This window comes from Psittacula echo, assembly GCF_963264785.1.
Source record: "Psittacula echo genome assembly, chromosome: 8".
NCBI classification, from domain to species: Eukaryota; Metazoa; Chordata; class Aves; order Psittaciformes; family Psittacidae; genus Psittacula; species Psittacula echo.
Window position 1 is genome coordinate 14,768,129 of NC_137744.1, and position 14,843 is coordinate 14,782,971.

Consider the following 14,843-nt stretch of genomic DNA (forward strand, 5'->3'; position numbering starts at 1 on the left):
AGTTCTTAAAATTCTCTTGAGCCTCACATGAACCACTGCTGAAATGCAGTGTAGTTTCTTTTATGCGCACAGAATCAAAGCCAAGGTAAACTGCAGCCAGTGAAATTCCAGCCTCCTGCCTGATTTCACAATTGAGCTCAGAACAAAGGGAAAACACAAACAAAACAGCACAGGACATATTCCCTTCAGCAGCCTGTTGGCTTTGCTGAATAGCACAAGTTCTCCAGGACTGAGCCTTATCTTGGTGAATAAAGACAACAAAGACACCATGCTGGTGCTAAGCTATTTAACATACATTAGCTGTCTACTTCTCCATACTGATGTTAAACAAATTAATTTACTAAAACCATCAGATGTTCTTCTCATACTCTGTTAGTTTATTAGTGAGGTCACGTACTGCCTTTACGTTCAGAAGGGATAGGAAATTCAGACTCACTCACAAGAACAAGCTGCTAATGAAAAAAGACAACAGCCATGTGCCAAGTCCCCAGAAGTCTGTTAAGAGCTTGGTATTCATTTCCCAAAGTGTGTAGAGTCCCTTTCAACATAGCATTCACACCTTCAATTATGGTTTTAGCTTTAGCACTATCTGAGATGAGCTGTATGCAACTAGAAATTTTCTTGTATAAAAAGATTAAACAACAGAAATTAGGTTTGGTAGATGCCTTCTTTACTCAGAAGAATCACATATTCTCACACACATCAACCCTACTCAATTCTATGGTCCTCAGCACACTTACTTTCTCCAAAGTCATACAGTAGCTTCGAGTAATTCTGTAGCTCATCTTCAGGCCCATGGCATGTTTTTCTGTTGTGAAATGGGTTTGTTTTTTTTTAATTAAAAACCTATGAATTAATTTGTTTTTCTTCTTTCTAAAGGGGCAGATCGGGGAGTCTGGCAAAAGAAGAAGAGCAGGGAAGGTGGCAACAAAGGCAGAATTAAGAGATTATACAGACTGATAGCCAGTACGACTTTTTCTTCTTCCAATGAGATAAGATATAAAGACAAGAATGATAAGGAAGCCAAGTGCCATGCCCACTGCGATGGGAATAAGAAAGTTCAGGTCAGAATCAGCCAAGCATTCTTCAGCTGCAGAAAGAAGAAAAACAAAAGAAAAGGCAAGGGAGAATAAATTAGTAAAGGAAACGAGGCATTAGAAACCACAGCAAGCAAGGAGCAGACACTTTTTGAGACCTTACACTGGATTAGATACAGCAATACATATAACGTAAATCAGCTGAATAAAAAAATTGAGTAAAGGGTTGATAAAGACTGATTCCTTTACATGTATGGATTACACATCATTTGCATTCACATATTTAATTTCTTTCTCCTCTAGTGAGCAGTACACAAAACAGCACACGTCAGCTGATCACACTTGAGTTAACAGCAATATAACAACAAAAAAAAGACAGACTGGTGTGTCACTGCCTTGTCCAAGGGACTTCCCAAACCTTCAATGTTCTCCAGCTTCTGGACACAAAGAGAACCAACAGACAGCACACCAAGTGACAAAGAGACAGCCAAGATACATATGCTGAAAGCACTGAATGTAAAACACTGAAAGACTTCTCTCCTTGGGTGAGTAACTTTATTTAGTTTCAATCCAAGTACAAGAAAAGGGTTATTGGTTTCAGGTGAAAGCTGCACAGACCTTACTGAAATCAACAGAGAGACAGCTGTAATGCTATGGTGGTTTTTAATCCACAGGTTATAAAATATGTGATGAACTCCTTGCTGGTACAAACACTCATGCAAGGATTCAAACAACACTGGGAACTGATTTCCAACTCAGTGATCCACCCTAGGCATGGAGGCAGGGCTTGGCCTTCTTCCTCTGTAGAGAGAGCAGAGCTCCACCTGCGTGGTGCCCAGATGTTTTACACGAGATGACACAGTCTCCGTGTGCTGCTTCAGCACTGTAAGGGTGCTTGGCTTGCATGCTTTTAACAAAGCAGAGCTCCTTATAAAACTTTTTGCTTGGGTTTGTATTAGAGCAGAGTGTCATGCACACTTCCAATGCATTACTCAGAGTTATTGTTATAAGTGAATATTTAAGCCATTTGAACCTCTAACTGAACCAGCGTTAGTTATGGGAAATTCATTGTCTTGACTTAGCTCACTACAGTGCGGTACCCCTTCATGAAAGGCCATTGGCTAAGAGTTAAAAACCCACCACTGGAGGTTCAGCACCTGAAAATGCTAAACTCAGACAATCTGAAGGCACATACTGCCAGTAGAGCAACACTGGGAAAGGGCGAAAGAAGTGGAAAGGAAATACATACCTCATACAGTGAGCTATTCCAAAATATTCTGACTACTGAGAAAGTGTGCAAGTATCTTAAAAAGAGAACTGTATTTGATAGTCATCTTTGTGCACTGAAGATCAATGTACACGATTTAACTACTACATGCTGTATAATGGGTCGTCAATACTAAACATGAATTAATTTCCTAAGGATGAAAGGTGCCCAAGCAGACAGCAACAAGAAATTCCCTCTCTTCTTTAAAGGAAGGAGATTGCTGCCATATGCGTCATACTATGGCACTGTTACAAGGAATTCCCAGGATAAAAAGGGCTTAAAGTTTCATATCAGGAACATTCCATCTTCTACCTCTCTCTAGTTTGCCACTGCTGCTGGCACACGTCTGTCCATGTGTTACATACAATGTTTAGAAGATCCACAGCAGTATCTTCAGACGTACAACGTGGTAACTGTGCACCCCAAGTAGCAGACTCCACATCCAGGCCAGGAGGAAGGGCTTTTCCATGTGTTTGGTTGAACATGTCTCCATTTAAAATAACCAGAAATTTTCACCCCCAACATTTTAACCTTAGTATAAAAGCTCTCTTCCCTTTATAATTCCAATCATAAGATGCAACCGGTGGCCCCAAATTTTGTTGTTTTATTGGTATATGCTGCATCATAGAAAACACTGTGGCAAACTTAAAAAAATAGAAAAGAGATGTTCATTGGCTGGAAAAGCTTCTTTTGAGGACCAGAATTATGATAGTGCCTTTAAGCTAAAAGATCAGAAACCTCAGTATCTTAAAGCACAATTTTAGTAGTCAGTAAACTGTATATAAGGCACAGTCAATAGTAATCAAACCAAGCCCCAGTCTATGATAGATAATACACATTAATATTCAACACCCACAAGCTCATGCAAGTCAAACGCTGTTTCCACAGACCAGAACAAAACTATTTCTTTCACATGCCACTGCATGTCTTTAATATTCTGAGAGTCAATGTGTAATAGTCTGGAGAAGTGGAACTAATGAATCAATAAGTTATGAACTATAAGTTGTCATAGTTTATATTTGCACCTAACAATGCTTTCTTTTAACCACCCACTTGCCTGGCTCCACAAGCAAACCATCTTTTGAATTCAGATTATTTTTCAAATAAAGTTAAACTTTTCCATTTAAAAACTACTCATATCCAACATCACAGCATTTCTCATACCCAAGAAAGTAAGCCATTATGTACTAGGATAAGTAATCCTCCCAGAGCTGTTCCTACAGCTGCGGGTACAACAAAGTTCTCTGCCTCTGGGCTACACACCTCAGCTAAATAGAAAAAGGGCAAGTCTGAAAAAGAAATGCATTTGAATAGAATTTAATGCTATCATCTCCCTTTAATTATTCAGACCAGTTGTGCCTTTCCCCAGCAGGACATCAGTCAGCCATCCATAAAGCCCCGATCTCCCCCAAAACACAAAAGCAATAGTTCCCCTTCCTAAACATCCTAACTAACAGACTCAAAATTCGATTATATACTGTCTTGAAAATGACAGTAGCAACTCCTGCAGACTCTTGCAGGCTGACCTGTACTGATAATTTGATGTCTGCAGTCCCATCGTAGGTTAAATCCACTTTGATTTGCATTCTCAGGAGCCCCACTGCTAAGCTCTTTAACAAGAGCCTATTAAAATACTTGTGTTCTTCACAGTAAAAAAGCTTCAGCTTACACTTCAGGAAGGTGCTAACGTTTTTTTGACCTTGTGTAGCAGGTAAGAAGGTAGCTCCAACACAGTGATTATATAAGCAGCGCAGGCTAGAACCAAGAAAGGATATAGGATTAAACTGCGCCTTTTCCCCTTGTCATATGGCCATAGAGTTCACAAGATAGGCTGGAAAGAGGTATGGTACAAGGGAGACTAGTCTCTCTCGATTCAGAAAAATAGTATGCAGGACTACTGCCACCAGATGAACTGGCAGCACAAACAGGATCACACAACCTCTATCACGGGGGATGAAACTCCTAGCCAATTCCCAGGTAACTCCCTAAGGCTTTCCTACTTTTGCTGAATGCAGAGACCAGTGCAATTTTCCAGAGCAACTACAAAGAGAAACTGAGCTGTTTATAGCTCATCCATTTAAGATGGCAAAAAATCAACCCTAAAAACATCCTGCCTGGATGCAAAGACAACTGACCAAAAAAGTTGACAAGCAAATTTCAAATGATGAACAAGACGTACAGTGTCTCAGTCGGTTCCCCAACTGTCTTCTGCCAGTGGATTAGGCCAGAAGGTGCTGCAAAACAAGGTATTAAAACACAAACGACAGAGGACTCTTTGAGGAGCACCTTCACCAGCTACAGAACAGACTCTCCCATGCAGACTGACTGAAGTTGACCTTACTTATTTAGTTTATTTTCTTTAAAGAAAGACAGTACAAGATGTCCTTTTCCAAACTGGTTAAAAAACATGACCAAGTTTCCTTAAGAAATAGAACAATCTTTATTATTTAGAGCAGATGTTGAACAGGTTGACAGTTCCCTATGGAGCAATACATACAGCAAAACTAGTGGTTTTATAACAACAGGCATTCAGGTGAAACTTAGATGTTTTTTGAACTAGTTATCTGCACATCAGTCTAGGAGTACTTGAATCTCTGAGCCAATATACTTGCACGTGAAGAGTAAGTTGCAGGGTTTTGCAAAGATACTCCTAGTATTGTTGTATTTTTGGAGCAGTCTGCACTATCTTCTCTATTGGAAACTGTGCACAGTCCAAAAATTTGCATGGTCAGATGAGTACAGCGTGGTAACTACTCCTTAACAGAAATGCATGTGTAACTGGTGCCACTGCACATCAGTCACAAAAATGCTAAAAATCTAGATGAACTTCTGCATTTCAGGATATATTAATATGAAAATCATTAGATCCACTTTTTTTTTTTTTTTTAATTAAAATGATAAGTCTTGAAGCCTGTTTCAGGATTAACCTTAGAGTAGTTCCTCACTTTCATTAAAATGAATTTCAGTAACTGATGCAAAATTCAAGCTGTAGGCTACAAGCTATAGCAAGCATTACCCACCCATACTTGCTTCCTTGGCTAGTGTCAGAGGAAACTGTTTTTACAAAAAATTAAAGAAATTACTGAAAGGTGTTTGATGATTTGTATACAAACATGCCACAGACATCTCTACAACCCTAGGAAACACTAATAAACACTAAACCAGCTTTGATGCAGGCTAAACTCATTCTAAAGAGGGAGACAACGTTATGTTCATTAAATAATCAGTTTAGGCAGCTCATGTTATGACATATGCAAAAAAGCCACACTTATCTAGAAGTCTGAAGACTTGGGGTTTTTTCCCATGCAGTAAAAACTGTATTAGAGCACATGGAGGCCAGAGAGAAGTTGTGCAGCAAGGGTTAGTCTCTACAGAGCTACAGTTTAAGAACAGTCCAGTTGCACTGCATTTATTTGTTAAGCTAGTTATCCTTTCCATACAGCAAGGAAAAACAGGTATTGTGGGTCCATCTGAGACTTGTTTGGCTTTTCCATTCTTAACATTAATAAATGCTACACAGCAAACAATCAAACACAAAGTACATTAAACATTCAGAATGCCAATGGCGGGCCGTTATAGTGTGAATTTTGATTGGCAGAGAACCATTCAAGATGAAGATTTAAAGACAGCTCAAGCTGCAACAACAGATACTGGCTCATTAAATGAAAGCATCTTTAAACAATGGTCATTCAAAGCAACAAGACAGACCAGTTCTGTGCAGAGTATGATATAAAGTTAAGTGCACTTTAAAGTTCTGGAATATTTAGAAAGGTTATTCCCTTTAAACTGATGCCAGCAGAAAAGCTTGCATTAATTTAGCAGAACTCTGCCTCAGATGAGTATTTTAGATGACTGCCAAGGTATAATAAGTGATGAAGAATTCAGTGCCTAACAGTAATTTTCCTTTTTTCTCTTCTGAAAACATTTGGAAACAGCACTGAAGTCTTCCTATATATCCACCATTTGGCAAGTACAGGTTACCCATTTTATTTGTACAGCCAGGGTATAGGAATGATTCCCAAAACTACACCAAGGCAGGAGTAAACTACTCAGACTCTGTCAAAGCTAAGTAAGTTACTGCTGCCACTTCAAAAGATCACTTAATCACCAGCCTCAAGTTCCATTCTATGAAAAACAAAGTTGTTACTGGGCATCGTACAATCCTTGTTAAATACTATACAAGTCAACATAGTGACTAATACTGCCAGCTTAACCCACAATTATGACAACAACTAAGGAACGCAGAGGAGAGAAGCAAGTACAAATTCTATGCTATTCTGGGAGTTGCCCAATGCACATTAGTTTAGAATGTATCCTTGTTTCAGGCTACAGTTTGTAAAAAGCAGAAATAAATCCTAAACATTTTAGGGGTTTTGCAAGACAAAATCCTTAGCCTAACAATTCATTCAGTATTTCACATCTTCAAAACAGCTATGAAACCCATGCTGTCTTCTTAAAGCAGGAAAACTAAAAACGTAGTTCTGCTTCATCTGAGATAAACACTCTCTCTTTGTTTCTCAACTCCAGTTAGCTGTGGCTAGTAATTACTCCTAAGTTTTGGGTCTTTTTTGGACTTCAGAACTTGCACTTGCTTTGTTTAGAGTGAAATCAGAACAGGAATCACACTTAGATTCACAAAGTTTGATATCCAGCATAGCTTTTTCTTCTGCCAATTACGTAAGCAAGCACTATAATGGCAATCAAGCCAGCAAGTGCGGCACCAACTACAATTGGGATTAGAATGTCGTCATCATCCAGCGAACACTCCTGGGCTGTAGATGAAAAAAATGTTGCAACAAGGAATAAATAAAGACAAAATACTTGCCAAGTGTGGTATAAAAATCTGAAGGTTCAAAACCCAAGTACTATTACATCTTTGAACTAAGAGAGAAAGAACTGCAGAGGTCTCATGGGTACGTCTAAGTGTTATAATCACTTGGAATGCTTGATAAACTATAGTGAGCTGACAGTGTATGAGTTTTCACATGCACAAGATCTTTACTAGTCAAGGGAGTAGCTAATCTTCTACTTTTAAGACAGAACCAGGCTCATCTACTTCATGATTAAGGCAAGACTGGTGCTTTTACTCATTAGGAATAAAGTGACCTTGATTTGGTATCAAGAACCTATCCAGAACAGAGATGTGTTAAAGAGAGATGAAATAACTCTAACGAGGAGAAGGAAGCTATCTGCAACTTGAAATACAGAGTGAAATGAGACCCTAACTCTACAAGATGTATTATGATGAATACTGTTCACCCTGCATGTGTTTGGGGAGTTAACTTACCTCTACCTAAAAAAAAAAGGAAGTGAAAAAACATGCACCCAATCTATGTGTCTACAGATTAGTCTAATAAGACTGTAGTGCAAGTATTATCATTAAGTACAAAGACCAGGTTACACTAAAGATTAAGAAAGAGGTCACTTAAACCATTCCAGTTTTCCCCACACAAGACCAGGATAACACAAACATTTCAGAATCTTTCTTTAGTTCTGGATATTCAAGACTGCTTCTGAAAGAAGCTTTGTCAACTCATTTCTCCCCCAACACTCCTGTTCCTTAGACTGACAGGTAAAAAGAAACTAAACACCTAACAGTGTTACCAAAGTCCACTTGTGCTGAGGTTTTGCCCCATTTTCTTATATATTCGAGCTACAAAAAGCTGTATGGCAAGATGGTATCAGATAATTTCTAGCTTATTCTGCAAGGCAACACTTAAGTCCCTCTTAGAGTCTCTAGCTCCTTCAAGTCTTAAGAAGGAGAACCAACATACGTAGCAGATATTTTTTAAGTGAGAACAAAGCTTTCACTGAACTCAAATGTCAGTCTCCAAACTCCTCTTCATTCCATGTGTAAAACCCAAAGCTGGTGCTTCCTAGCAAGTAAGAATTTTGCAGGCATTGCAAGAATTAACAAAAGAAGAACCTTACCTGTAGAGAACTTATTTTCCTCCACAAGGAATGGCTGAATCCATAGATTAAATGTATGTATTTGAATATTGTCACTAATTTCAAGAGTTTGCTCTTTTTGGCACATATAAGAAGTACCAAGGAAAGCATCCCACTTGCTGAAATTGCTGTTATCTGCATTTGAGATGACTAAACAGAGGAAAAAAGAAAGAAAGAAAACAAGAAATTTGTATGCCCACTTCAAACGCAAGAATGTTGCTAATACAATCATAAGACTAAGGACCTGAATCTAGGGGCGTCAACTTCTCAACACTGACTACTCTGAAAAACAAGGTAGTCTGAAGTGCAATTGATCTGCTTAACCAAGAGAAATGAGGCACTGAAGTTATTACAGTACTTAGCAGTATCCTATCCTCCACACAGGCTTTTGTTGTACCTCCATTCATCCCAACACTGTGTTGGGACGCCCTTTTAATTGCAGTAGACATGACAAGCAAGTTTAAAAGAATCCCCATACTTTCCATTTGCAATCAAGTATGCTTTCGCTTTTACAGCACTGATCTCTTTTCCCAGTGAGAGTTAAGCAGAAGTGGTTGGAAGATACAGCAGCATCTTCAGTCAAAGACAACAGCTGGTTTAAGTATAATAAAAAGCTTCATCATTGGTACAACTGTATTTCACACCTCAAAAATCTGTTACTGGAAACATTATAAAGAAGATATCTTAATTTCATAAGATGGTTTGGTTTGAAAGAGATGCTAAACAACATCTAGTTCCAACCCTCTGCCACGGGCAGGGAGGGACATCTTCCACCACACCAGGTTGCTCAAAGCCCTGTCCAACCTGGCCTTTAACACTTCTATGGATGGGGCATCCACAGCTTCTCTGTTCTAGTGCCTCACCACCCTCGATTTGTATAGACAAACATTAGCAGAAGTTTCAGGAAAAGAGAATAATCCCACACTGCTGTTTAAAGTAACTCTTACAGCTATTTCTGCTTATTGCTTTTCCTCCTACTAATGTAAGGCTTAAAGTAGGAAGTAACAGTAAGCACGAACAACATTGGGAAAAAAAGTCAGAAGTATTTGATAAATACAGACACTGAATAAAAGCTTAGACTTGCTTTAAGGCAGATGCAATTTCTTACCAGAACCATTCAGATGATTGAGCAGTGTAACATTCACCTCTTTCAGGTAAAATTTTTGTGCAGTTTTGCTTACATTTTTCTGTTTAAGAAAAAACAACCAAGAGTCAGTGTGCATTCTGCAGTTTTAACTTCAAGAACACATGCTTTACAAAGGCTAACATATTTACCACAGTCTTACAGTTTCTACAGCTTTAACCCAGTATTTCATTTGTCTTGAGGCAGTCAGCTAGCCAGCTCCACATTCTATATGGGAACAGACTACCACCAGCAAGTGACTGAAGGGTTTACTATCAGTGATCATGTAATGCTGTTGGAAATTTAAAGTAAGAGAAGTTACTTACAACAACAAATGTGAAACCAATCAATGTTCTATTTCCATCATTCAATTTCAGAGTAGCTGTTGTGTTACCACAGGCACCATCTGCGCTAGTTGTCTTCGGGTTGATGTTGATCAGAAGAGGCTGAAACACAGACATACCACATCAAGGCCATTTCAGCTGCTATCAGGAAGACATTGTTTCAGTCAGTAGCAGTCTTAGACTAGAAGAGCTTGTCATGAAGATGACAGCAGGAAGATTAAGCCTAGCTACTACCAAATCAAGGCTACTTAAGTTTACATGCTGGTAATGCAAACAAACTGCCCAGTGAGGTCCTATTTTGTTGATCCAGTACAACAGGCTAGCTCTGGCTCCCTCTGTGGGGAAAAGACCGTATCTGCAGCGACCAACTGCCTTAAAATAAAGGAAGTTCCAGGTGTTTAATAATGTTAGAGGTATTCCCAGCAACAGGTTACATCGAATGCATATAAGGTTTTAAAGCTAAATACTATGCCACAAAAGTATTCTGATGTCAGAGAGATTTTACGTACAATACTTAGAAGCAGTTCTGGACAGCAAGCAGCATACAAAGCCAACACCCTGCACCCAGATTTCATACCAGATAACTACAACCACCTTTACACTTTTCTAAAATAGAAGAGAAGCACCTTGTCTTGGGAAACATTCAGCTGCAGCCCCACATTAGCCAGAAGACAAGTTTTATTTCCACTTTTAAGAGAATAGTTTCCTGTTTCTGGATTCTCCACAGGTTTGGGAGCAGTAGTTGGAGCAGGTGATGCAGTGGTAGCAGATGCAGTAGTTACATTGGCAACAGTAGGAGGAACTGTAGGTGCTGAAGTAGGTGTATCTGCACGACACCTAGACTCTGAAAAGAAATTTAGTCACCATTTTAGTGCTGAAACTGTATTGAACTCTTACAACTCAGAGGTCAGTTTAATGCAGATACCAGTTTCTCTGTTGAAGGCTCACTGGAGGTCTGCTAATCACGTCACAAGTCTTAAACTCAACACTATGGTGCAGTATTCCAAATAATTTACCGCTATCATTTATTCTCAGAAATTCTGTAACGCTCTCAGTTTTCAATCCATGTAGCATATGCAATACTGCTTAACTCTGACACACAAAAGTGAAACACACAGACAAAGACAGATGGTTATAAGTGTGATATGTATTTGCTGTAGACAAAATAAGCAACCCTATTAAGTTACATGTAGCAGGATCATATGTGCATCGCTTGATAGGCTCTGGACTGTTTAAATGAAAAAAAAAAAACCAAAACAAAACAAACCCAGAGGCTACCACTGACGATGGAAGACAGTCAGTTAAAAACCTTGATGCTCAAATGATCTAGTCAGCAACAGTAGTTCTGAAGTGCTTATTTTTAATACCTCACTAGCTGGAATATACACTTTATTACACTATCACCTTGGCATGGGAACAATCTACATGACTACGTATTAAAAAAAACCCCAAAACTAAACCTGTCCTACTTATCTCTTTTTCCAGGAACAAGGAAAGATGTACTAAAGGATAGTTACATGAATATTATTCAACACAGCACATCTTAGAACTGGTGGATTTTTTATTATGGGGCTTTGCTCCCTGCCCTAAGATGCAGTACAAAAAAAGCTCATTCACAAATTGGAATGCTCACCTTTTTTACCAATTGTGCCATTCTGAACAAAAGCCTGCACAGTAACATTCCAGAAAACCTGTGTTACACTTTCTGCTTCAAGGAAGTCAGTATTATGACACACAAAGACGTTATTCAGTTGAACTGGCTGCATAGTATCCTTTACAACAATAGTAACTGGTCCTACAAATAAGCAAAAATATTTTAATGCTTTAAGAACTACAAGAACATTTATAAACACTGTTATGCTTTATTTGATAAGACAAAAATATAATTAATTAAGTTCAGCAACCCTAACCCCTCTTGAATGTTTTACCTACGGGCCCTGACCTGAAGTGCTAAGTAATGCAGAGAAGTAATCGTGCTTCCAGAACTAGACAAGCCATTAGAAAGGTGAATCCTTTTATCTAAGTTTTTAATTTAAGGAAAAAACCCCACCCTATTATTCGTATGTATTAGGCTATGGAAGGCCTAACACTGTATCGCTTTGCTAGGAGGAAGGTCAAGTAGTGCACACACTAAAATGAATCTTGTATGTCTACAAGCACCATCTTACTGATAAAGGCTGTTCAAACAGTTAACACTCCTCTTTCATTCCACTTCAACGAATCACATATTAGTGAAGCTAACTAGTCTGTACTCTTATCCAACCGGCATGTATGATTAACAGGCAGTGCATGGCCACAAGTTATTAGACATATTATTAGTCCTTCTCACTTTGAAAAAGTCAACCAAGGTCAGGGACATAAGATCCGAGGCTTGCAGTCAAAACTGTTTTGTAAGAAGGATTCTGCACTGAACATTACCTTTTCTTTTAGCATCAGGAAATACAGTGGTATCATTGGTGTTGTAGGTAAATGTGATGAAGTCCCCCTGGTAAGTGTCATTGGTTTTTGTGAAGTTAACACTCCAAGAGTGACCTTCTCCAAACTGTACTGCCAGAAGTGCAGCTTTTGTGTCATTGCCACAGACGCTTCCATCATGTGTCACATTTGATGACAGGTTCAAGGTTGTGTTTTTCTAGAAGAGGAGGGTAGGCTTAAATGTTTTCACAGACAGAAGTTCTTCCCATGACAATGTTATAAATCTGCTGGAGTTACACAGGACCTTGCACAAGATCAGCAGGATTATTTTAAGTTGTTCTACAAAGTTAAGAAAAAGGCTCCCTGACATGTGACTACGAAAGGAGTCACAGTAGAACTCCAACCCAGCTATAAATCTCAGCTGTGCTGAGCTGCAATCTACATTTACTATCTGGGCTAAGAACATTACTACAGTGATAAACAAAACCCACCAAGTTTGACCAATATGTCAATTAAGTAAGTGCAATAGGACACTTTCAGTTATTTGTATTATTAATTGGGAACTTATGCTTTGTTTTATAATGAATATTTACGAATACTCTTTAACAACCGACTTAGTAAAAAACCTAAAAGTAACAAACCAAAGGCCCTCAGTGACAGTGTACTTAAAACTTTCACCTAGGACAAAATAACAATTGTCAGCAAAAGTTACCTCCAAGTACTTACATAATCACTACTGTTTGTTTCATATGTTATCAAGAATTTCATCATCCAGTTTGCATACAGGCAAGTAGCGTTAGCACCATCCTTTACATCTACTTCCACTGCATCAGACTGCAAAAAATCTATAAAATACGATTATTAGCTAAGACATTGCTTTTAATTTCACTTTCTAGAATTACTTAAGAGGGCAGCTCATTACAAAGCAGTGAATTATTTCAGGGCTGGATTTAATCTGCCAAACACTGAAAGAATAGCTAGATTTCTAAAAAGTATTACAACTAGGAAGCACACAGCAAACTTATCAAAGCTAAACAAAAAATTAATGTTGTATAGTTTATTTACCTGACGGAGACTAATAACCTAAATGAGCATTAATTTATGCTGACATACTGAGTGCACGAACACAGCACTTAAACAATGTACTGCTGGTAGGCCAGGGTCTTCCTATTATCTATCAGTGGTAGAGCTCAAATTGACCTCTTAAGTGGGATCGGGGTGCCCACATTGTGTTTCCACAATTCCTCTCTCTGAACACAGGGATGTGGAATCCCCTTCACGTTTCCGGACAACTTTCCACAGTGGCTAGATCGTACCGCGGTGAACCCCATCCGCGGCACCCCCGGGCAGCTCTGCTGTGCGCGGACGTGGCCGCTGACCCCACGGCCCGAGCCAGGCGTAGGGGATGAGAGCGGGCGGGAGACATCCCCGCCTGCAGCTGGCCGCCTGCAGCTGGCCACCCGCCGGGAAGCGCCTCGCCGGTGGGCCCGCAGCGAGCAGGCTGCGCCGGCAGACAGGCCCTCGAGTGAGGGACACTCGTTACCACCCTGCCCGGCCCCGCGGCTCTCTGCCACCGCGGCGGCGGCATCAGCAACAGGCCCCCCCTCCCCGCAGCGGGTGGCAGCGAGCCGAAGCCGGCGTGGGGCAGGAGCCGCGGGTCCGGAGCCGCCCCAGGGCCTGGGAAGGCCGCGGTAGCCCCGCGCGCGACCGACCGTTGCCCGACGCCGCGTCACGTGCGCGAAAGGGCGGGGGAGGGGGCGGCACGCGCCCGCGGGGACACCTGCCCCCCCCCCCGCCCGCCCGTCCGTCCGTCCGTCCCGCCAGCCACCGCCGCCGCCACCGGCTCCCGCAGGACCGGGCACCGCCTCGCTCACCGGAGGTACCGAGCAGCAGCAAGAGCAAAGAGACGAAAGCGCGACGCGGCCCCATGCTGACTGTGGGTGCGCCGAGAAGCGACGACAGCCACCGAGCCCTCGACATCGGTCATGTGAGGGGAGGGGCGGGGCGGCGCCGCCAATCGCCGCGCCGGGGCTCGATTCGATGGGTTGCGGATGGGCTGCGCGTCGTATACCGCCTCGGGCGGGCGGGGAGAGAGAGGCAGGGGCCCGGGAGCGGGCGCTGTGGGCCCGGTAGGAGCGCGTTGACGGCGGTCTGGTTCGTCCCTCGGCCGCTGTTGCTGTCTTCAGCAGGGCTTCTGTAGGTTGAGAAGAGAAGGCTGAGAGAAGATGCGCACCCAGACAGGTTTAATAGAAAGGCCTTCACTGCCACAAGTAAAGAATTAAGCTGTTTTCCATGGTTACAATCAATAAAAAGAGGGAGAAACGGACTAAATTGAGCCTAATGTTTAAGTCAGTGGTGCAGGAGCGGCAGAGCAGTGCAGCGGGATGCCATGCAGGGTCATGGGGGCTAGGACACGGCTCTGCTCAGCCCTGCCATGGCTGCGGGTGTCTCTAGGTCTGCCAGGACTGTGTCCATCCTCCCGGCCAGAGACATACTCAGGTTCTCTGGTGACTGCCTCCACCATGACTGGGCAGAAACCCTTCCAGCTATGGGCTCTGTAAAGCCCTCCTGCTTTACGGAGGCCGGCACTAGCTGGCAATACCACAGGGAACTGGGACACTTTGCTGTGTTTTAGCCAGTCCTGCAATGCAAAACGTGGGACAGAAAATGGGAGAAAGCAGCTGCCTGGTGCAAATGAGAGAGAAAAG

General features: G+C 41.4%; 1 protein-coding gene across 3 annotated transcripts; it reads right to left on the bottom strand.

The window, feature by feature from the left end:
- Positions 1 to 1,641: 1,641 nt before the first annotated feature.
- On the bottom strand, positions 1,642 to 14,111 carry LAMP2 (lysosomal associated membrane protein 2). 3 transcript variants are annotated; one of them, XM_080624627.1, is made up of 9 exons: positions 14,010 to 14,111; positions 12,862 to 12,980; positions 12,139 to 12,352; positions 11,354 to 11,515; positions 10,347 to 10,564; positions 9,703 to 9,822; positions 9,362 to 9,440; positions 8,236 to 8,403; positions 1,642 to 4,538 (listed from the first exon to the last, which is right to left on the bottom strand). In XM_080624627.1, exons 1-9 carry the CDS (start codon positions 14,062 to 14,064, stop codon positions 4,462 to 4,464), a joined length of 1,212 nt encoding a protein of 403 aa, XP_080480753.1. In that variant the 5' UTR covers positions 14,065 to 14,111; the 3' UTR covers positions 1,642 to 4,461. The 3 variants fall into 3 exon arrangements, with proteins under 3 accessions (XP_080480753.1, XP_080480751.1, XP_080480752.1); XM_080624625.1 differs by having other exon boundaries at positions 4,421 to 7,076; XM_080624626.1 differs by lacking the exon at positions 14,010 to 14,111 and adding an exon at positions 13,336 to 13,860 and having other exon boundaries at positions 4,421 to 7,076.
- Between the last annotated feature and the right edge of the window lie 732 nt (positions 14,112 to 14,843).

What these genes read in the sequence shown, in the direction of transcription:
- LAMP2 (XM_080624625.1), bottom strand. Translation starts at nt 14,064, where the DNA reads ATGGGGCCGCGTCGCGCTTTCGTCTCTTTGCTCTTGCTGCTGCTCGGT. An exon ending in AAACAAACAGTAGTGATTAT is followed by an intron (nt 12,353 to 12,861) that starts GTAAGTACTTGG and finishes CTCCTCTTCTAG; the next exon opens with AAAAACACAACCTTGAACCT. An exon ending in TCCTGATGCTAAAAGAAAAG is followed by an intron (nt 11,516 to 12,138) that starts GTAATGTTCAGT and finishes GCTTATTTGTAG; the next exon opens with GACCAGTTACTATTGTTGTA.